Source organism: Meles meles, chromosome 2 (genome assembly GCF_922984935.1).
Source record: "Meles meles chromosome 2, mMelMel3.1 paternal haplotype, whole genome shotgun sequence".
Lineage (NCBI taxonomy): Eukaryota > Metazoa > Chordata > Mammalia > Carnivora > Mustelidae > Meles > Meles meles.
In genome coordinates this window covers 49,514,497-49,538,850 of record NC_060067.1, presented here as the reverse complement: position 1 = coordinate 49,538,850, position 24,354 = coordinate 49,514,497, and the positions used below count along the sequence as shown (strand labels likewise).

General features: G+C 48.1%; 1 protein-coding gene across 2 annotated transcripts in view; it reads right to left on the bottom strand.

Annotated features, from left to right (window-relative positions):
• Positions 1 to 16,932, bottom strand: part of CCDC149 (coiled-coil domain containing 149) — a 100,432-nt gene extending 83,500 nt beyond the window's left edge. The window contains exon 1 of one of the 2 annotated variants that reach the window (XM_045989589.1): positions 16,730 to 16,932. In XM_045989589.1, coding sequence (XP_045845545.1) covers positions 16,730 to 16,777 — 48 coding nt within the window. In that variant the 5' untranslated portion in view covers positions 16,778 to 16,932. The remainder of the gene's footprint in view (positions 1 to 16,729) is intronic. The other variant, XM_045989599.1, reaches the window with a different exon arrangement.
• Positions 16,933 to 24,354: the final 7,422 nt, after the last annotated feature.

Genomic DNA, 24,354 nt, shown 5'->3' with positions numbered 1-24,354 from the left:
CAGCCCTAGATGGTCTTCCTCTAAATTCACTGTACTTGAGGGAAAAATACAGATAACTCTATCTTATCCAAGCCACCGCTATTTCTGGTATTACCTTAAAATTAATCCCCCAAAATATGCCAACATGGCCAAACAATGGGTACCGAGGAAATGTGGCGCCTTTTAATGGAAGATACGTAACTGAGTTCACAATAGAGCCCTGTGTCACCACTGGCCAGTGTCACTGGGTATCTATGACACAAAAGCATAGAAGTACGACACCAAGGTTTGAATAGGGTTTAAATTAAAGGATACTTCCCTTTCAGCTCGATAATTCAAATCACACCAGCACAACACTGTAGCAACTCTGTTTGGTCACTCCCTCATTCACTCATTTGGTGAGGCCGTGGTCAAGTGGGGAAAACACAGACTTTGGGGTCAAAGAACCTGGGTTCAGATCCCACCTCTGGCATTACCAGCATATTCTCTTAGGCTTCCTCATCAACTCTCAACCATACCGATCACAGCACATGAAATGGTAACTCTAGCTGCCTCTCAAGGGGGTTGGGGGGGATAAATGAAGCACAGCAAGTGATAACATATTAAATAGTGCCCAATACCTGTGTACTTTTTCCTTCCAACATGTCCCTGGACCAAATCTTATCTGCCTGGCACATGACCAGGGCTTAATAAATGGAAACCATGTGCGAATAACTTTACTACTGTTGGTCGTAATAATGATACTGAGGGAGTCGTAGGGATCACGGTGGTGTTCCTAATAACAGTGATAGTAACATAACCGAAAGCCAAACCAAGAAAGGGTGAGAGCCAGGAATGTCTCCAAATGTGCACTGTGAATGCCTACATGATCAGAACGGAACTGGTCAGCACTGGGCAGGAGACTGTCTCTTGGGGAAGCATGGCATTTTTCTCATGAATCCTCATGACTGTTCCCAGTAATCAAAACAGCTGTTTTCCTCACTCACCGAGCAATCTTGTAATCGGAAAAGAGGCTCTCTCTAAACCCAGGTGTTTAAATTTTGTCCAATGAATTCCTCCCCTCTCTTAAAACTAATTTTTAAGAAGTTGAGGGATGGGATGAAGGAACACCCTAGAAATTGCTCTCCTGTACGGATGTTTATACGCCACAAGGTAGGATGCGAAATGTCCTTGCCGATGCACAGGATTGGTTATTAGGACATTCAGAATAACTCATGCATATTCAAAGAAACTAAGTGAGCCAGGGAAGGCACAAACTGGCCTTGCAAAAAACCATAGGCAAATCTCCAAGTCACTGTCCCTGCAGCGTGTTCAAGATCTTGAGAGAACCCTGATGTCAGACATCTGAGCGTTCTGATAATGGGAAAAAATGCAGCAAGAAATTCCACGACATAGCTTCAAATTCCAGCAAGCATATGGTTTGTCAATACGGTGGAATCCCACCCTACCATAGAGACTGTGTTGATGATGCTGATGAGTGAGGGACATGGACACTGGCACTATTTATTGCTGAGTAGGAAAAAGAACAAGTTATAAAAATAGCATCCAGTGACAGAATTCAAAATAATGGTTATGTGGGTGCGGGGACATTGAGTTGACTGGGAAAGGCATACGGAGCCTTCTGGGGAGCTGGAATGTTCTAGATCTTAACCTGGGTGGTGGTTACACGGGTGCATGCACACGCCGAAAAACATTGAGCATTCACTGTGTGCACTCACTGTATGTGTCTTAGCCTCAACACAAACGAAAAAGAAAATAAAATAAAGCACCCTGTGATATAAACTCACTTTTAGAAATAAGGACATGGAGGGCCACTGGATGGCTCTTTCAGTTAAGCATCTGACTCTTGGTTTTGGCTCAGGTCATGATCTCAGTGTCCTGAGATGGAGCTCCATGTTGGACTCTGTGCTCAGTGCGGAGTCCGCCTGAGATTCTCTCTCTCCTTCTGCTCACACACACACACTCTCTCTAAAATAAGTAAGATCTTCTAGGAAAGAAGGAAGGGAGGGAGGGAGGACAGAAAGGAAGGAAGAAGGAAGGAAAGACGGGCATGAAAAAATACCTGAGAGATTATACACCAAAATATTAACAGCAATCAGCTCTGGGTACTGGAATTATAGTTATTTCCTTTTAAACACACCTATATTTTCCACATTTGGGGAGTGTGTCAACCTACTCAGACATTTCAAGTTAAATACATCTTGACCCAAAGTTTGATCATCTCTAGGTGACACCTGCAGCCACTCACTTTTCTTCCCCACCCGCCTTTTCTTCTTCACTCCCAGACTCCAGCCGGCAAGGGTAAGGCCCCCAGTGCTGCCTGAGGAACTCTCTGTGATGGGTCAAGTAGACAGGACGAGGGTGGGGGGTGGGGAGAATAGCCCCTTGACACTATTAGATTCTCACACTGCCCCAAGCCTCTGCTCAGACAAGAAGACATTGCCTGGTGCACCTGCCTTCAGCCTCCATAACAGAGGTGACATCCCCACTGTCCTTCAGTTTTGGTCACGTCTGCAGGTGTCCCTGACACTGCTTTGGCTCAACTTCCGGCCACTACTGATGTCTGGGCAGGGATCTGGAACCAGACCCCAGAAGTCTCTATCTCAACTCCGGTTGCTGGGGCTTCTATCTCGGTCAGCTGGCATGAGTATGCAGAGGGTGTGAATCCAAGCCTTTGGGTGGGAAAAACATCTGACTTGAAGTGCAGAGACATGTCTCCACACACTCATTTCTTGCTGAGTGACCATCAGTCAGGGCTCTGCATTTCCATTTCTTCATTTATAAAAGGACACTACCCCCTGCTCATTCTAACTGGTAAGGCGATTACGAGGATAAGGGAATGGAGAGGAAGGTGATAGCTCCCTGTTGCCTTCTAGCCCCAACTTTTAGCAAAGTGCCTGAGGCTGCGTTCACCCTGTTAAATATCAGTGGAAGGCAGACAGATGTAAGGTATTCTTTTTTTCTTTTTTTTTAAGATTTAATTTATTTATTTATTTGACAGACAGAGATCACAAGTAGACAGAGAGGCAGGCAGAAAGAGAGAGTAGGCTCCCTGCTGAGCACAGATTCCCGACACGGGGCTCAATCCCAGGACCCCGGGATCATGACCTGAGCTGAAGGCAGAGGTTTTAACCCACTGAGCCACCCAGGCGCCCCAAGGTACTCTTTTTACTAATTATTTCTCGTGATGAGAAGATGACTGCAGGGACCAAAGAGGTTGCGTAACTTCTTTGCATGAAAGTCACCTGTGGGAGCCAACAACCTTGCAGCAAGATTCACATCTAGTCCCGAGCAGAGGCGGACACTGGTGAGTGTTCAGATGCGCTCAAATACAGGTCAGAACCCATTACAGAAAGTAGCTCTTCAGAACCAAATGATTTCCCACCGCGGCTTCTGCCTGACTCTTTCAAGCAATATATCTGATACAATAAAATTTCAGTTTGGGAGAAAAGAAGAGAAAGAAGGGGTGGCTGAGAGGGAGAAGGGGAGGGAGGAAATGACTTGCCATGAATTCATAAATCCCTTGGAGCTTATTAAAAGGCGATTTGACTTACTACCTTTAAAAGATCACAATCTGTATTTTGGAAGTCAGAAGGTCTGTGAGATCAGACAGATAAAAGGGGGCCTTGGGGGAAGAAACAAATGGGAATGTTGCTCTGACAAACCAAAAATGAATGTCCTTGTTTCAAATTCAGGAGTTTTTCAATTCAGGTATTCACGGAGAACCCGAGTGTTTTGGCATCTCTTTCAGATTTGTCTGCTGCGAGCAGGACATTGTGCCGGGTATAAGGGCAGATTCAAATCTGCATCAGCCCATTCTTGCTCTGAGGAACTCCAGGCCAGAGACAAAGCATATGTATATCATTCCCACCTAGGGCGGCCAGGGTCCCAGAAGGGCACCTGGATACGATGGGACCACAGACGGCCAAAGATCTTCTGGTTGGAGGTGAAGGTCATTACCACTGAGCCTCAGGAGAGGAGTGGGGAGAAGCATGAGAACCAGAGCTCCTGCCCAAGGGCCCAGCCTGAGCAAACAGCAGGTGTGTGGAAACACAGGCTCCCGGCAGAGACCCAGTGTGGCTCCACGGAACAGGGGCACAGGACACATGAAAAGGAGAAACAGAAGATATGGCGGGAACATCTGCTTTGTGAAGGTAAGTGGAGTTGGAGTCCAAGGGAGAGGCAGCAGGAACTCCAGAGACTTTTGAGCAAGGAAGGCCAGAAGCCCCGTCTGCCTTCCAGGCGCTCGACCAGGCAGAGGGGAGAGGGTGGAACGGCAAAAGGGGATGCAAGAGGCAGGAAGGCTGATGAGGGCACACCACCCTCCAGGGTGCTAGTTCTTTGTGAGTCACTGCCTGAGCACTGAAGTCCGCTCACTAACAGGCTTCTTCCGCCCCAAACAAACGAGGGAAGGAGAGTGGTCAGCAGATGGCTCTGAAGACCAGAGAGGCGTGCGAGCAGGAGGCTGGACTCAGGGAGAGCAGGGAGGACGCAAGGCCGGAGGGCAAGTGAGGGGTGCCCGCAAGAGGCCAGGGAAATGGAAGGCGCCCAGGAGGGACTGAGTCACCTGCATGTGCGCCAGGAGGTCCGGCAAAGCTGGGGACCACCAGGAAAGGAGAAAAGGTTACAGACCTGCCCCAATGGCACTCACGAGACTGCAGCAAATTAAAAAGCAAATTGGAACTGCTAGAAAGAAGAAGTTCCCTCCTTGCCACCTCTAATACCGCCTCGGTTATGGGGTCTGCAGATGGCCGAGCGGGCAAGTACGCTCACCTGTACCCCATTGACATGAATCTTCAGTGGCATCGTGCTGTCAACCAGCAGCTGACACATTGCCTCTCTCGGCAGCCGCATCTCCGAAGCCCTGGGAAGGGTTTTCCCAATGCCCCACGAGAACTGGACCACCACTCCATCAGAGATGCTGAGGACTTCCAAACACAAATCCATGTATCTTACCTCACTTTATCCCCATCTTCCGTGAGAGATACAAGGCAGATAATGGACAGATAATATCCTCACGGTAGGAAGTCCAGAGGAATTGAGGTCTTGGAGAAGTCAGGAGATTCGGTGGGGCTTGATGACTTAGGTTACCCACTGCAGCCTGAGCCCAGCAGCTGGCAGGACACCGGCCATGGGCTGAGGCCATGTGACGCTCACTCTCAGCGTCTTCAGGGCCATGATCAGGCGTGGGGAGAGGCTGGAAGGGGGGCACAGCAGCAGATGAGCAGGGCTGGCTCAATATCAGAATATCAGAAGTGGTAGCATGAACTGTGTTTCCTTCCTCCTTTCCTTCTCTATGTTCCCTTCCTTCCTCCTTTCTTTCCTTCCTTCCCCGAGTCCCTGCTAAGGCTTATGTGCCTGGAATTGTACTAGATATTGTTGGCTACCCACCTCTCTGAGGGTCCCCGTCCTTCGAAATCCTTGCCTTGTCATGACGCCAACAGTCCCCCACACCATCGTCCCAAGTCAAATATATATCCACTTCCCAGGTGAAATACACCAGGCCTAGGGGAGGTAAGAAACTCAAGTGGAGGATGTGATATTTGATCTGGGCCTCAAAGTGCATGTAGGTCGTCACTGTGGACACAAGCAAAGGCCTAGAGGTGCCTCAAGGCATGGTATGATCTGGTGTCTATCAGGAGTTCGTGGAGAGTGGGGGAAGTGGTAGCAGAAGGGGAGTTGCTGGAGGTAAGGAGGGAGCAAGGCCCCTGGAGGGCCTGGTTTTTCACTCCGAAGGCCTCGGGAGACCATCAGAGGGCTTGAGGCAAAGGAGTGGTAAATCCTTTCAGTGCTTCTAATGACAAATCCAGCTGGACAGGAAAAAAAGATCTTACAGGGTGTGGCAGATATTCTGGAAAGATTGGATAAGAACCTGGGCCGTGGTGGGATAGTGGGAGTGATGACCCAGAGCCCTGATTAAAGGCTCCTCCCTGAGCCTTTAATTAGATTGGGTTCCGCTGGGAGGAAGAATTACAGACTCTGTAGTGATGTCATTAATTGAGATGGGATGGAAGAAGGGAAGAGACACAGGAACCGCGGAAAGCAGGGGGAGGATGAATTGAGGTTAGGGCACAGGGAGTGTGAGGTGCCCAGAGAAATGTCCAACGCCCCGTGGAGGGAAGCCCAGTGTGGAGGGAAAAAAGAGTGGAGTGTCATAGACTGCAAGGTCAGGACCACAAAGGCTGAAGCCTGAAAACAGACCACAGCGTATGGCAAACAGGGGGCTTGTCCTGGATGGCCTTGGCAAGAGCATTTGCAGGAGTAAAGAAGGGGTAGAAGGTAGACATAGGTGGGCTGAGAGTGATGAAGAGGAAGAGGTACGGGTGTGCTCCTGTGTCCGGCTCAATCCTTATCCATACCACTTACATACTCTCCTTCCTAATGCATTCGGGTAATTTCTCCCCTGCTCAAAGCGTACGATCATGCCATCAGTCCCCTCGAGAGTAAATGCCACACTCAGGACCCTAGCACTCTCTATATAGCTAACAGGGCATTCAAGGTCTGTGTAACAACCACTACCCCAAGCCCCACTATGTGTTGCCAACCAGAAACCAGACTCTGGTAATTCCTAAACAAGCCTTACATTTTGCCACCTCTGCACCTTTGTTATTTCTGTTCCTTTCGCCTAGAACACCCTTCCTTTATACTTCTACTTGCTCAAATCTTGCCCAATCTTCCAGGCGCAAGAACCTTCCTCAATCCTCCAAACTAAATTAACTTCCCCTTGACCAGCAGAGCACTTACCAAAATGTATGTCACAGGGTAGTGGCCTTATCCCCATTCTCTGCCACCACTGGACTTTAAACCCCTCAAGAGCGACTGTCTGGTGTCCAAGGCCCTGCACAGAGTAGTTCTCAATCTGTGCCTGCTGTGTTGAAGACCTTCCGCTGCTATCCCCTGTCCCATTTTAAAGGCTGTCCTTTACTCCTCCATCATGCCAACCAACCAGACTAATGCAGGAACGGATCCATCCAATGTCACTAACATTCCACCTGTGTGTCAGCCATTTAATAAAGCTATAGGTGGGCAGGCATATGGAGGAATTAATTTCCAAAAGTTAGGATGTGAAATCCAAGTAGAGGTCTTGCCTATGGGCCAGAACTACATCGGTTCTGGGGTGTTATTCAGTTACCCCTCTCAGTTTCTGCTCCTCTTGAGTCATAGCGTGAAACACATTCCTATCTCCAACCTAACACAGGTGGTCACGGTCCCTTCTCTGAGGAGCTCATAACTGATGTAGGAGTTAAGATCCACACACAGAGAAGGTCCCTTCCTTCCTCTGGGAGCATTTTTATGCGGGATGAGTGGTTTGGAACCTGAGCTACATAAGGCAACAGGCTGAAGAGCTCACTTCAAGCCTGCGTGGTCATGGATGATTTTATGAGGGATGTGGGCTTCTGCTCCACCCGGAAGGACTAGTAAAAGCTATGGTCTGGGAAGAAGTAGAAGGTCCACCCAGAAGAGATCAGGATGTGAGAATAAGGTAAAGGTAAGAATGGGTCACAGATCAATGTGTCTGGAGCAGCCAATTTCTGAGGGGGGCGGTGAGACATAAAGTTAGAAAGGTCAAGGCTACTTTGAGGGTGCCTTTGAATACCAGGTAATTGGGAGCCATAGAAGGCGTCTGAGTAAGACTTAGTGAAAAGTGCTTTTCTTTCTAAGGTCACATAGCAGGCTAGTTGATAGAGGGTAGACTGGCTTGAAGAAGATCTGATATCCTGCACTTAAATGTTTGTTACAATAAAACAGCATAAGGCAATGGAGACAGAGTTGACTATTTAGCAAATTTACATAGAAAATGAAAATGGGAAGACTTCAAAATTAAAAAAAAACAAAAACAAAAAACAAAGGTTTGTGTTCCTTGGGAACCAGGTTATCTCTTCCCACTGGTACCACATTACCCTATGGGCCAGAGAGAAATGCAGACTCTCCACTAAGCCAAGTTCTTTGCCGTGAGGCACCCAAAGCCTCAGTGTGGTTTCACTAGTGGGAAACCGGGCAGTGAGTGAGAAATGTCATTCACTCTGGTCACTTTCATTCAGGGACTAGCAAAGTCCTCTTCGAATCTTCAGCCAATGTATTTTATTCAATGGTTAAAGCCACTAAATTAATTTTTTAACATAATAAGAGTATAAATTGTCAATTTTAGAAGCACATATGCGAATTTCCCTGCACAGGAGAGAACATGAATCCTATTAGTTAAAAATAGCAGTTGTGCTCACTTTCCCCCACATGCTAATTTTAATAAACTTACTCTGAAATTAGCCTGCCACTAGGAAGATAGCTGCTCATCCAAAATGTTCCCAGTAAGCACGAAGCTTGCCTTGCAAGAGGTCAAGTACTCCCGGAAACTCTGAACAATGCAGAGTTCTAAATGGAACCCATCTCTTCTCACCAGACCTGGCTACCCCAACCCCTCTGTCACACCCAGCGTCACCAACTCTCTAGGTCATCTCGGACTCCTTTGATTTCACCTTCCCAAACAGCTGACTATGAAATCCTGTCGGGGTCTTTAAAAAAAAATCTTCCTCACAGCCATTCTTTTTCCTCTATTCCTACAGATGGTATGTCTCTTATCACTTTATTTATTCAAAACATCCAAATTCATATATTCTACAGTTAACACCTACAAAGGGCAAAATATGGTGCAAAGAGCTAAGGCCACAAATTAATAACACATGGTTCCTACTCTCAAAGAGTTCAAGATCTTTTGGGTTTCGTGGAGAGATAGACAAGTTACGGGTTAATTAGAAAACCGTATGATTAATGGTATGACTTCAGTGCAAAAGGAATAAATGGGAATGTGAGTGATAACAGAAAAGACTGGGTTACTCGTCTCTCATCTTGTCTTTCCCTGATTCCTGGCAAAGTTACCAAATTTGCCTGTACATCCCCAGTGCCTGGCATAATGCCTCATAGATGTAAGAGGCTCTGCGATCATTGAGCTCAGTGGAAAGAAATCTATTCCAAATATTTTCATCAACTTGTAATCCAGCTTAAAAAGCACCCAGTGCCTCTCCATTACCAGCACACCCTCTGTCTTCCTTTTGAAGTCGTTCACCATCTGGTCCACCCTGGCTACTCCAGGCTTAATGTCTGCTATACTCCAACCCACTGGTTTCAGCCTTTACCAGAAGCATATCCTCAAAAGTCAACCACCAGCCCAGGGTTCATGCATCCTTCCTGTCTTGATCACCTATGCCCTCTTCAACCAAAGGGGAGGGACCCAGCTCAAGTTCCACTGCCTCTGAGAAGCTTTTTTCCTACTGCTCAAGCCCTACTATCTATATATGTGCTCACTGTTGGGTACTGCTTTTTCATTTAATAATAATATTATTAATACGAATAATACCTTGAAATATTAACTGATGTTCTATCTACCCACCTTGCCTCCACTTCCTATAACACTTATCCCGTTTCTTGCTACATATTCCTCTCCCTTTTTCAGAAGCCAGTCATTCTGCCTTGATGTTTCCAGAAAAGGAGCACCCAGCAAAACACAGGCAACAAAGTGATTAGCTTTTCAGTGTTGAAAGTTTGGTCCTTAAGACATCAGGGCATAGAAGAGTGTCCCCAGGAGCTTCCTCTCCCAAAGCCCCCCAAAAGACTAGTAAGATCTCCAAAGTTAAGGAAAGGACAGAATCAAGAGTGTAAGGAGGAGAGCTTGGTTATCAGGGAGTCTCTCTATTCACATGGAGTTCCGCCCAATCAGCCTGGGTTGGGAGAGCAGAGTGAAAACTAGCGGACAGGGTTGGGGAACATGGCTCATCTTGATGGAAACTCAATGAGGTGGGGACCTGGACAGGTAAGGAGTAAGGCTCTCTAGAGCAATGGCGATCTTGACTACCCAAGCCTTCCCTTTAAAAATAATTAGTTTTATGGAGCTATAATTCACACAGAGAAAGATTCCTCTTTTTTGGGTATACAGCTCTATGAATTTTAGCACACACAACTCATGTAGTCGTCAGCTTGATCGAGGCATAGAATATGTCCGTCACTCCAGAAGGTTCCCTCATGTTCCTCTGCAGTCAATCTGCTCACCACACTCTTGGGCTCTGGCAACCACCGATCTATTTCCTGCCTGTTTAGCTGTGCCTCCCCAGAAATCTCATATAAATGGAATCTTATAGTAGGTATGCTTGGCTTGAGCCTCTGGTTTCTTTCACTTGCCAATTTTTTTTTTTTTTTTTAGTATAGTTGGCACACAGTGTTACATTAACTTCAGGTGTACCAAATGTCTTGAAGATTCATTCATGTTTTTGCATGGATCAGTGATCTGTTCCATCTTAATAGTGAGCACGATTCCATCACACGCATGTGCAGCCATTTACCCACTCATCAGTTCAAGGACATGGAGACTGTTTCCATTCTCAGCAATTATAAATTAAAACTGCTATAAACATTCACATGCAGGTTTTGGTGTCGACATATGTCTTCGTTTCTCTGGGATAAACTCCTAGGGGTAGGACTGCTGCGTTGCTGAGTGGAGTGTTTGACTTGATGAGAAAAAGGATTTTCATGTCCTATTCCTTCACCGACGCATGGGGCTTCCAGCTACTCTCCAACCTCGTTAGCACTTGGTTCATTCGTTTTTTGTTTTTGTCGTTTGTTCGTTTTTTCAATTCTAATAAGTGTGTCAGGCATCTTATCATGGTTTTTAACTTATACTTCTCTAGCGATGGTAATAACGCATATCTGTTCATGGGCTTGTTTTCCATATAGATCTCTCTTTTTTTTTTTTTTAAATATTTTATTTGACAGAGAGAAATCACATCTAGGCAGAGAGGCAGGCAGAGAGAGAGGAGGAAGCAGGCTCTCCGAGGAGCAGAGAGCCCGATGCAGGGCTCGATCCCAGGACCCTGGGATCATGACCCGAGCCGAAGGCAGAGGCCTTAACCCACTGAGCCACCCAGGTGCCCCTCCATATAGATCTCTTGAGGGCAGTGTCTACTGAACTTTTCTGCCATTTTAAAAGTTAGGTTGCTTGTTTCCTTATTATTGAGTTGTGCGAGTTCTTTCTATATTCCAGATATGAGGTATGTGCTCTGTGCAAATTTTCTCCCAGCCTGTGGCTTATCTTTTCATTTTCTTAGTGGAGCTTTTCAAAGTTTTAAAATTTTGATAAGGTCCAATTTATCCTTTTTTCCTTTTATGGTTTGTATTTTTTCATGTCCTATGTACCCTTCTCACTTCTGAATCTCCTAAACTATGAAAAAAAAAATCTCAGGTGGTGATAAGAAGAACCCTCCCAAATTTAAGCACATACTGCTAAAGATTATATTCGCTAGAACACCTCCCACAGAGAGGGGAGACCACGTGACTATGCTCAGACCAAGGGGATGGGAGCAGAAGTCATCCCTCATTAAAGAAAAACCCCTAGCCCTGGACACCCCTGTCCTCTTTTTCTCCATTCTCATGGGCTGGGGCAAAAACATGGCACCAACCAGTTCTACACATACAGTTGGGGACCACCCCCAGGACCCACTGGAGTAAGAAGGTGTCCAAAAATCTGGATTCTTGAATCCGCCCTCCCTAGATGGACCACCACACTGTAACGTGAATGAGATGAGACCTATGTACCTACTTTAAAATGATCTATTTTGAGGGTAGGTATCTTGGTTACAGTGGCTTAGACTTTACTCTAACAAATCTACCCTTCCTTCTGAGGAAGTAGGACATAATCCCAAGGGTCTGGGACCCAGCCAAGTGTCATGTGGTACATCTACCCAGACAACTGCACAATAGTTTCCACAAGTTTCCCTCTGCTCAGGAGTGATTTAGGGGCCACAATAGGAACCCCTTGCCCCTAGCCTGGGCCAGACAGCGAAGTCCCCTAGGCTCAGAGCAGTGACTAAGCACTACATTGACATGAGTAGTATGAGAGGGGGACAAGGAGGGACACAACAGTGACCTCTGACCAGACACTAGCCTGAAATGAGGAGACTGTGGCCCAGCACCAGAAGCGTGCCCCCCACCACATCACCCCTGCCAAGGGTGGAGTCCTGCTCAAGCCCCCTAGGATGCAAATACAAACTCAGGGAAAGGGAGAGGCAGGACTCCAATTCAGAGCAGTTTCATTCCAGGGCAGGCGAGTGATCTGAGTTCCCAGGGAGTGACTCCTGCGGTTTTATGGAATATACTACTTAAGAGCTTCTGTTTTCTCCTCTGAACTTCAAAGTATGGGAGGCTAAGACTGAAGACAAACAGCAAGGAGAGCCAAGTGTCCTTGCGATTCGGGGATCCAGCTGTGCCCCAAACCACCCCTGCCTTGGAATTAGTAGCAGGCCAGCTGCATTGTTTTGTTAGAGTTGCTGTGCCAAATTGCCATAAACCGCAGGGCTTGAAACAACAGAAATGAACTCTCTGATACTCCTGGGGGTTAGAAGTCCAAGATTCAGGTGTCAGCAGAGCCACGTTCCATAATAACACTCTAGGGGAGGACTGTTGCTTGCCTCTTCCTAGCTTCTGGTGGTTGCCAGAAATCAAGGGCACTCCTGTTAGCTGCATAGCTCATCATGTGACCTTCTTTCTTCTATAACTTCACATGGTCTTCCCTCTGTGCATCTCTGTGTCCAAATTTTCCCCTCCTCATAAGGACACTAGTCGTTGGACTAGGAACCCACCTTAACTCAATTACGTCTTCAAAGATTCTATTTCCAAGTGAGGTTACGTTTGCAGATGTAAGGTGGGGGTTAGGATTTGAACAGATGTTTGGGGGAGCACAATTCAACCCCCAACACCAGCCAGTAAATTCTGAGCTTAACCACTTTGGGTTGGGTTTTTGATCATTTGCACCCAGAAGGAGGTAGTCAAGGTTCACCCCTCAATCTCAGTCGACTGCTGAGACCCACAGCTGTGCCATTAACCATTAGACAACTATAGATAGAATTAAATAGACTATATGTCTATTCAATCTCTCTCTTTCAAATGTTAGTGGCTCCACTCTGGGCAGAGGCCCAGGGTCATACAACGCACTCAAGGAATATGAGACTGATTGCTATCTAATTAATTAACCAACACTCAAATAGTGAAAATAGCGACACTGAACTCAGCATGGTTTATCACAGGGCAGCAGGCTGAGAGGTGGCTAGCATTTTTATTTTGGAAATAGAAAGGTATTGATTGTCTGCATGGCTGTATTTCAAGATTTCTCCCTGATTTTGAAAGATCACCTCAGGTGGCGTTAAGAACATCATTTCCTCCTCCCCAGACATTTAATTTCCAATACAGCACACCAGCCATGCTTTTTTATGCATGGCCGTGTTGACTTCGGGGCCTGAGAGGAGGCTGTAATTTCAGCTTGTTATACTAAAAATATGAAAATAAAACTCATCTCTGTAGGATCATTTTAAATGAAAACTGCTTCCTAGAGTCAAGCAAGCCGAGAAAGCAAACTGATTGAAAGCGAGCACAGAGCTCTGGGCAGGAGGGGTAATGGCGGGAGGCAGAAGCCAGGTCTTCTGCGGAAAACCAAAGGGAGCTGTCAAAAAGCCCACTCAGCTCAGGTCTGATGTCTGGTGACATCTTCCCCAGTTCCTTCGGCTGGGCTCCAAAATCACTGTGAAACACCACCGGCAACTGACCACTCTCTTCTTTGAATCCTGCTTGGCTGAGTATCAGATATCTTCTCCATGCCAGACTCAGTCCACAGCCAGCCAGCTAAACTTGAGTGGGCAGGGGAATCCCCTGGGTAGCTCAGTTTCTGAGGAAAGCAGATTTGAGGCTACATTCCTGGGCATTTTCATGCCATGGGTGTATCGGTTTCTTGTGGCTGCCATAACCAGTTATCACAAACTGGGTGGCTTAAAACAGAAATTTATTCTCTCACAGCTGTGGAGACCAGATGTCCACAGTCAAGGTGTCAGCAGAACTGATTCCTTCTGGAAGCTCTGAGGGAGAATCTGTTCCGTGCCTCTTCCAGCTTCTGGAGGCGGCTGGCAAACCTTGACATTCCGGGATTTGCACTGTACAACTCCGATCTCTACTTCCATCTTGATATGGCCTCCGTCTGTGTGTGTCTGTCTTCCCATGACCTTCTCCCTTGTATCTCTGTGTCTGAAATCTAGCCTTACTTTCTTTTATAAGGACACCATTAGATTTAGGGCCCACCCTAAATCCAGAACGATCTCATCTCATAGTCTTTAACTCGATTATATCTGCAAAGGCCCTATCTCCAATAAGTTTCCATTCACAGCTACTCAGGGGTTAGGACGTCGATACAGTGAGGAGGTGGGCACACAATAGATTTGGGGAGAGATTCTGAAACTTTCATTTTTCCCAATAATGCAGAGTGACTCTTTGTACTTTTTGCTCCCCAAATGACTGGTGCAGGTGATGTGTAGATCATACTCTAACATACACTGATTTAGTCTCTGAGGATTCAAAGCTGAATAAGACATGATTCCCTCCCTTGGGGAACCTACTGTCTAGCTGAAGATGTAGACAGATGAACCAATGATTAAAATACAAAGTACAGTCTACGTGGCTCAGTCGTTGGGCGTCTGCCTTCGGCTCAGGGCATGGTCCCAGGGTGTTGGGATCGAGCCCTGCATTGGGTTCGCTGCTTGGTGGGAGCTCTGCATCTCCCTCTCCCTCTGCTTGTGTTCCTTCTCTTGCTGTGTTTTTCCCTGTCAAATAAATAAATAAAATCCTAAAAGAAAAAAATACAAAGTATAGTCTAATGATCCCAAGAAAGTCAGACAAACCAGGGTTCAAATTCTCTAGCTCCTTAGCCTGTCTGAGCCACAGTTTCCTTATCGGTAAAATACAAAGTAATTCCTACTCTATACCGTGATGAGATTGAGGTTATATAAATGCTTAACATTGTTGAGGGACTCAAGAAATAGACATTCGCTATCATGAAAGCAGCAAGTATACCTCTTTGCTGTGTGCCTTCCACATTCTAAAGTCTTTAATGAATGTCTGTGGAAGGCAAGAAGGCCTTACCCTGAAGAAATGCAGCTGGGACAGGCAAGGCAACTCCTGAAAGACCCATTTCAGGATTTTGATTTATTCCATAAGCATTCTGGAGGCACCTGCTGTGTACGGAGCTCAGTGTGTAGGCACTTGGAACAAAGCCAAGGAAAACCCACATTGGGTTGGGGGGTGGGTAGGAACCACCAGTCCGCAATACAGTGTGGTCAGTGCAAGGCGGAGGTAAGCCCACCACGGAGAGGCACATACGAATGCAATTAAGCATTTCCTTCCTTTGGTTTTCCATCCTTTACATTCCATTCCTTAGCACTCTTTGTGTCTATTGTGTGACTCTCCCTAACTGCAGCATATGCTCCAGAAATTCCTGGAAGGCTGAAGAGGTTGTCAGTTTTCTTTGTACCGAATCCCAAGCACCATGTATCTGGCTGCTAATAGACATTCGATAAATACCGGTTGGAGTGGTGAACATTCCGCTGCCATTTCAGCCCCCAGGACTGGACTTTTATGAAGAACCACCTCTGGCATACTTGACTACTGGGTATGATTTCTGAAGGGCCAAGAGAAAAGTCCTCTAGAGGATCTGTCCCTTGACATAAAGCCTGATAGAGGAAACCCAGGTAAAACAACCTATCAGAATGCTGTCTAGTTAGGTAGGAGCTTTCAACTAGGAGACCAAGAGTAAACAAACTAAACCAGGTAGAACTTATGACATCTTATTCCTCTTCAGAAATACAATGCTTCCCACACACTGGACATTAAGTACTGTTATCAGACTGACGTGGAGCCCCAGAAAATGGCTAAAGGAGAAGGACGTTACTGGGTTTCGCTCCAACATCCCACAAGGGGAAGGAAGAGAGCAAACCACTACCCCCCACATTGTGTGCACAGGAGTCAAGTCCAAGAAACCCCAAGTTGGTCTTGGGGCAGGGGGATGGTTCTCAGGAGGGAGAGAATGGAAAATTTCAGAGGGATGCTCAGCATGGCTCGGTAAGGTGGCTAACTGCTGTCACATATGGTGGTGAGTCAGGAAGAGCCACCTACCTGTGAGAGGGACACAACAGTCCTTACTCTCACCTGGAGGAGTCTGTGGACAGCTTCTCGCACCCCAAAAAACTCAGGTGGGCTCAAGTGGGAGCGGCTTAGGAGACTACAAGTGGACCCTAGGGGTGTTTGTGACGGCGGGGGTGGGGAGGCAGGGGACCTGGTGTTTTCTGCTTCCACGGATCGAATGACTTCTGCACCTGTCTTTCACAGTCTTTGATAAGGGCTCTCCGCCTTACAAGGGGTAGGCCCACCGTACACACGTGTTGAAAGAAATGACTAAGTGCCTGCCTGAAGGCTACGGAGGACCCCGAACTCCCCCACCCGAACCTCCGCTGCAGGTAATTCCACCTGACCCGAGTGGAACCCCAGGGTCCGGATTCCCCCCCGCCCCCCGCACCCCCTTTCCGCTTCGGCACGGGCCGTCCAATCGCGAGGCTCCAGAACACTGGTGACCAGGCAAGCAGGTGGGGCTTGGCGCCTCTCCTCCCGGATGCCCGCGCTTCGCTCTCCAATCCCGGGCCAAACCCTGCCGGGGTGCGGTGGGGGGAGAGTGGGAAGGCCCCTCCCCAGAAGCTGGCACCAGATGGCGCGGAGCAAAGCGGCGCCCGGCTCACCCGGGAAGCGCGGGAGGAACGGCGCACCTGGCGGGGGCGGGGGCCGGCGCGTCCCCCGCGCGTCCCCGCGCCGCTCGGCCACCCTGGGGGGCGCGGGCTGTGGGCCGGGGCGGCTGCTCGAGCCGACCCTGTCGCCCCGGCCGGCGCCTCGGCCTCACCTCGCTCACCAGCCCCTGCCAGTCGCTCTCGGTCCCGTCGCCGTTCATGGCCTCCTCCTGCAGGCGCGGGCCGGCTTCATGGACGCCGCCCTCCTCCGCCTCCGCCTCCACCTCCGCCTCCACCGCCTCCGCCTCCGCCTCCCCCCGCCGCGCCGCCGCCGTCGCCCCGACCCGAGCCCCGTGCGGCCGGGAGAGGGCCGGGCGCCTCCGAGCCGCCGCGCCGCCGCCTGCGGCCGCCCGCGCTATTGACTCAACGTCCGCCTCCGCGGGAAGGGGAGGAGGAGCCGCGGCCGCCCCGGCCGCAGCTACAGTCCGCCAGGCCCCGGGGCTCCCCGCGCCGCCCGACCTCCAGGTCCCCGGCCTCCCGCTCCCCGACCCGCGACTGCCACGCGGGACCCAGCCCCTGACACCCCCGGTCCCCACGCGGGTCCCCTGACTCCTGCGCCCGGGCCCTGGCCCCACACCTGCCATCCCCGCCCCTGCGCCCAGCCTCGCAGGAAAGGGGCCTCAGCATTCTGGTCGCTACTGGCTCAGGGATTCCTGCTCTCCCCTGCCAGGAAGTGGGCTCCACAGGCACCTGCGTGTCCACTGCAAGAACCAAGCCCCCAAATCTAGCCACCCCTGCCCCACTTCCAGGGAGTAAGCCCCACCGGGACAGGTCAGTGGCTTTGTTCTCCAGGGAATGTCAGGTACGGGGCCGGCACATAATAATAGGAGCTGTACAAATATTTGATGGTCATGGGAATGAAGGGACCACATGTTATATATTTAACATTGTTTTTGAAGTTCCTAATGTTTACTTATATTTATTTCTCAAATTATCAGCTGTCATAAATAGAAAGCAAATGAAAAAGATTTAAAATAAAACAATACTGAATTCTAAATAGGACCCAAAGCTCTGAGTGGGATGCTGCACTCTTTCGGGGGGCGCGGGGGGGGGAACGGGGGTGTGGGGAACAGGCTGGCTTCAAACAGAGACAGTCTCCTGAGAGGAAGGGCTGAAGAGAATTGCAGAGGTCAGGGAATCTTCACAAATAAGTCATTAATATTCAAGATGGTTTCCCCAGGTCTCCTAAACTCTCATGGATCACCACCAATGTGGACTTTCCAGTCTTGCAGAAGACCTACCTGAGGGGATAAGCAGGTAGGTTAAGAGGCTATGGACCCATTTTACAGTTCTGGGAGCATCATCGCCAGCCTTTACTTATAATTTTTAGCCCCTTTTGGATCCTGGATCAACCCTGTGAGATGGGTGTTCTCTTCATGTATCCAATATGGAAACAGAGATCTGAAAAATGGAGAAACAGACCACGCTAGGACGTCTGGCCCCAGAGGATCTCTTCAGCATCTTGGATGAACTTGATGTACCACACCTGGAAGAAGGACATATCACATTTTATTGTTGGCCTTGTTTTGTCAGCCTGCAGACCGTCTATAAAATGTTAATAATTCCTTGCCCGTGCCCCAGTCTGTGTCTGTCACTTTGACTCTACTCTAGGCTCTGCCACATAACTAGCTTTAGCTAACGCAGTGTTTACAAATGTGCACGAGGGCTAATCCTTGCTTATGCTCTTGGGAACCTGTGTGCCCTACCATACAAACAAGCCCAGGATAGCTTCCTGGATGATGGACTCAAGACCAACAACCAGCCAACTGCCACATATATGAGAATGACACCAATGACCCACAGCTGCCACTGATGAGATGTTCATGCATGAGCCCAGTAGGAACCGGCAGAAGAACCATCCAGCTGAGCCTGGCCCAATTTGCAGACCCCAGATCACATGGCTAAATACATGGCTACTATGTTTGAAGCCACTAAGGTTTGGGGTGGTTTGCTATGTATCAGCAGATAACCGGCATAGATGGTGAGGCTACTGAGAAAGAGCCTGGTTGGTCAGAACTGTCCCTGGCAGCCATGAACAAGCAACAACAGCCCCTGGCATAGTGACCTTCCAGGCCTTCATCTAAAGAAGATTCTACAACAGATTCTGGCAGGCCAGAGGCTCTGAGAAGGAGCCCACCAGTCAACCAGGCAGCACAGTTATTCAGTGCCTATTGTATACAAACACTGTATACATCCTGGGAATGTTCAATAATATTGCAGACCATGGTCCCTGTCCTGGAGGGTCTGCAAGCCTTACCATTGAGGTTTTGCAAAGTAATGTTCTAGCGAATGGGAAGAAAAGAAAGAAGAGGATAGAATGCATCCTAAGGTTTCTGATTTCCTGACCATGCTGGGCCACCTAATCCATTCTCTTTTTAATCCGAGGAGTTGGAAGGTTCATTCTCTGAGTTGAATGTCTAGGGTTAACTCAGTGTCAAACACTTGTTCCTAACAGCCTGATCAACGCCTCATGCTACAAAGCAAGGGATTGTCTGCCAATATATTGCCCTCTGGCAGACCATCTGGTTTCATCCGACCTGTCGAGGATCTACACTGCAGGAAGAGCAGGCATAACCCGGTCCATCTGCCTTCCATTGCCTCCTGGTCTGTGCCTCTTCTCAGCTGGCATTCAGGTAGAAAAGCAGCCCTTCCCTTCCTGTTACCATGTACAGCTGAGGCTTTCAGGTCAGCTGCTGCTCTGGAGCCTTCCCTGGTGATTTCAGGTGGCAGGACAATCCAGAAGCAGTTGCAAGCCCAGGAACCTTCACCTAAGAGACCACATACATTTAAGACAACCCTCTGTATGACTCTGTTTCCCCTATGAGCTTTCCTTCCCTGCAGTTAGTCAACCAGTTACTGAGGTATTTAAAAATAAAAATGGGGAGGAAAATCAAAGAGCAGCGAGCTTCTACCCACCCCAGCACATGGGGAGACTTTTAATTCCATTGACATGGCCTCTGTAGTTGCCTGGGGTTTTCCTTAGAGGCTTCCATGCCCCCTCGTGCCAGCTTGAAGCTGCTTAGCTTGTGAGATGTGATTTAATCACGAACCAAGGCAATGGAGCTGCAAGCGATTCTTTTTTATCTCTTTTCATTTATGTAGCCTGACATTGAGTAATAATAATAATTAAATGCAGTTTAAGCTTTTAGGCACCTATACCAGAAGGCCTCTAGATACCTCATCAACAGCAGCCCAGGCTGACAAAAACAAAGCTAATTATATTGTGGTGAACTTTCGTCAAAGAAAAAAACTGAAACTGCTCACCAATTGCTCTTATATCTGATAAAAGCGGTACATTAAATGTTCCAACCCATAGTCCATTTGCACAGGACCAATGGAAAACCAGGAGTGTCTTAAGTCTTTTTCTTAAATTTGCCACCCAGACACTAAGTATTGAAACGTTGGCTTTCGCCTCTATTTTCACACCCCCTTAGCACTCTGAAAAATCTCCAGGGTCCCAATTTTTCCATATTGATTCATAGCCCCAGGGCCAGCTTTACTTATTTATTTATATGTACCTGTAGTGTTAGAAGAAAGTGCTTAGATGCTTTTGAGTGATGTGTCTGACTTTCAAAAGCTTGAGAGGGTTTTAGATGTGGCAACTCCAGAATAGCTTAATCTAAGACATTGAAGCAGCAGATAGATACTGATGAAAACCAAACCAAACCAACCAACCAAACAATCAAAAACCTCTGGAGAGACTGGGAATGAAAGGACGACTTGAACTTGTTGGAAACGTAGCCTCTCATCACCACATCTCCACTGACTTGCGAGATAAATTTGGCCAAGTCCCAGCAGCCCCAGACACCCAGGAAAGCCCTAAAGCTTTTGATACAACTTCTCCAGACACTATTTTCAATTCAGATTCTGGCTGCCCAAGCAAAAATGTCAATGTTCTTCTTAAAGGGAACTTAGCAAATCTCTAGTTGAGATTTTTGGCTCCGCTTTTCTCTGAACTACACAACTGGGGCAATACCCATGACCACTCCTTTCCCCCAGTCACCTTTCTCCTGTCTGAATTAGGAAATCCAGTCTGATGAGCCTGGGAAGAAAATGATCTATAATGATATGGTTCATAATGATGTATGTTATACACACACACACACACACACACACACACACATATATATATGTGTGTGTGTGTGTGTGTGTGTGTGTGTGTATAATTTAAAAAAAAAATTAACTCCATATAAGGCAAAGTCCCCAATTCTTGCTTTTGTCAAAGTAGGGACGTTTAGACAGATCCTGCCAGGAGCCCTCCCCCACCTCACCTGGTTGCTAAGTGCATTCCTTTGTTCTTGATTTTAATGAGGGGGGGGTGGTGGAGGACTGCAGAGGACTGTAGGTCCTAGCATCTATGGCATCTATGGCAGTCAGGCTTGCTACAGAGCCCTGAGACCGGAGGTCCCCTGGGCCACTGGCCTCAGTTCTGTAAAAGATAAGCCTTCTCTCTTTGCCTACCTGGGGATGCTCTGCAAAGCACTTCATCCATCATTTCCCTACCAGGGCTGGCAGCCAGACATCAGACAGACCTCGATTCTGCCCGGGGTTCCTGACTCAGAGCATCCTCTGTCTGTTTGCCTCCTGAGCTCCTGGGCCCTCTCTCTGCCACCACTAAGCCCTCCTTACCCAGCAGCAAACAATCAGTTGCTCTCTGCTGCCCCTCCTCCCCCCGGCCCCGCTGGCTGCCAATCAGCCCGGCAGCGGGGGGTGGAAGGAAGTTCCACCCCCCGCTGAACCGCCGCTGAGGTGCTCAAATGACTGAGTGGGGTTGATGATGGCCTGGCAGGTCGGGACCCGCAATTGCCATCCTGGAGGGGCGCAGGCCTGGACGTGATTGGCTGGGTCTTTCCGGGGCGGGGGGCGGGTGCAGGAGGCGGGGACCTGCCGAGGCCGAGGGGCAGATCCTGGGATGGAAGGATTCTGGGAAGGGGGACTGAGAAGTCGGCAGCGAAGGGCCTAGAGCTGGAGGAGGCAAAGAAGGAAAGGAGGGACAAGGAGAGAGGCAGGGCCCGGTGGGGCACCTGATAAGAGGCTAGAAAATCAAGAAGGTCGGGGAGAGAAGAGTGGAGGGGGGCGGGGGACGCACAGGCGCAGGGCTGGGTGGGGGAGAAAAACAACCCTGTCAGGTCTGGGAAATGGTGTGAGTCGGGGCCCCAAGGAAGGAGTTAAATGGTAAAGAGACAGGGAAAGTCGCTCTGATTATTCAGATTTGTTGTACTTATTGATAATGTATTTCATTTCTTCTGCGGTGGGGGTGGGGGGTGGGGGGGATATGATTCAGCACACATAAATGTAAATTTATGGAAATGTAAATGCGGAGAGGCTGCAGGCCCAATCTGCCAGCGGGTTGGCTGCGTGGCCCTCAGCACAGCGGAGGTTAGCTCTCTGGACTTGGGGATCCGAAAATAGAAATGGCTGACTTGGGGGCCACTGGCCTCTCCTGCAGGCCAAGAGAGGGACTGACCCTGTCGCTCTGCCAGGCTTATTTAAAAAAAAAAAAAAAAAAAAAAAAAAAAGTCTTATGATTGTCTAAAATAGGATCACCTACATTGTCCTCTGGTCTAATTTTCTCATTGGGTGGGGGGACAGTTTTTACCCAGTAGAGACAGACAGGCTTATTTTAGGGACAGGAACACCAAAAGAAGAGAACTAACATTATCTAGAAACTACTGTGTGTACAGAATTCACTAGCAAAGTGACAACAGTTTTGTTTTTTCCCTTCTGCGCTATGAAAAAGTAATGGGACTTGGGGGAGGGAAGAAAACACAAAGAAAACAATTTGATAGGGTGAAAAGGTGGCATTCCATATAAATGGCTGAAGCTGGTAAAATATTTATTGTCCATTAGGCTGTCCTTCAGAACCCTGGATGTTGATTTTTATCTTCCCCCTTCCTACGGGGTCACGACATTTATCTAATGATGTGCCTCTCCCTGTTGGGAGCAGCCTGTCCATGACCGTGACTGCAAAGTGAACCCTTCACGGTGCTCTGAGAATAGCTTCTTTGAGCCCAGCTTTCCTCTGCAAATTGCAGCCATAGTGAAACCAGAGATTCAAGACCCCAGGATGCAAGGTCGACCCAAAGGGTTTTACTGCCCCTTCATTCCCAGCAGAGGCGAATGGTACCACCACTGGTTCCTGCTTTTACACCAAAGCTGTGATTCCTTTCAGTGTCCAAACGGTCGAGGTGCTGTGGCTCCCTCGGCCGGGGACAGACGAAGAGGCATTTGCCTGCAGTCCGTGGCCACAGTCTGTGGGTGTACTTGAGCAAATGTTTCAAAGAATGGCAGTGATCGGCTCGCTTTCATTACATTTGTGGGGCAGAAACTGTCAGGCCTTGGTGACACCGATTACAATGCTTTGACCTCATTCAGTCACCAAAGGGCAGATTTTTCTTTGTTCTCTAGCAAAAACACAACTTGGCAAATAAACATGATTTCGAAAGAGAGACTGTCAACAAGGGTATTTATGAGTGTACCATGTCCCTGCTGTTCTACTGAGTAGCTTAGCTTTGGGGGAAAAGCCTCCCATTTGCCTACCTGTGACAAAACAGCTGCCACTGATAAACCCTGTTTGTTCCTGTGAGGCAGAAGAAACAATCTTTTTTTTAAAGATTTTATTTATTTGTTTATTTGAGAGAGAGAGCACGAGAGCAGGGTGAGGGGCCAAGAGAGAAGCAGACTCCCTGCTAAGCAGGGAGCCAGATGGAGGACTGGATCCCAGGACCCAGACGCTTAACTGACTGAGCGGAAGGCAGATGCTTAACCATCTAAGCCATCCAGGTGCCCAGAAAAATAATCTTAAGACAATATAAGAGCTCTTAGGAGCGTCTTCTGATAACCAGGTCAAGATGCTGTCTTCTATCCTTGAGGCTCTTAGTCTAGTGGCCAAGTTCCCCCAAGCAGCTGAACACTGCAGAAACATGGAGAAATATTCCAGAATCGGCCTCTATGGCTTTATATCATTGTCACATAGTCACCCTTTCCAGGAACTGGGAATGAATCATGAGAATTATATCCATTTGGTACACTTAAAAATGGTTAATACAGCAAATTTTATGTTCTATATATCCTACCATAATAAAAATCAGTAAAAACAAAAACAAAAAACTTTTGAAAAAACTTAAAAATGCACAAAAAAAGAAAAACCAGGTGCAATCAGAAAGCTGTGAGAGGGCAGAATTAAAGACCACAAAGACACAGAAAACATAAGTTGGCGAGTTTACTCACCACACCCCAGATCATTTGAAAAAAGAAGCAATGACTCCTTTCCAAGATGAAGGAAGTAATAGTTGTACAAAGCTTGAGAAAGGGAGCAGTGAGTGTGCGAGCTGGGGCACCTTCACACCCCCGTGATTTGGTGTTTCCTCATCTATACCACGAGCTGCTGGAGCCAGATGACCTTGAGGGTCTGCAGCTCTATGAAATTGAGCAGAATTTTACATTTGGTTGGAGCTCTGTACAAATGGTTAGTGTAGGTGCTGTTAACCACCATCCAAGAAAGATTACAACACTGTGAAGAGTTAGAAGTATGAGGAATCCTGGAGATCTGGACCCCTTAGGGAAGAAACAGAGGCCCAAAGTGATGAAACACCATGCCCAAGGTCACAGAGCCTATTAGGGACAGAGCTGTGGCCAGGGCCCAGCTTCTGATTCCCATGCTCTGGCCTCTTTCCAGTGCTTTGAAGTTGAGAATATTTGAAGTTCCCAAAGAGCAGAATTCTGGTCACCCATTGCT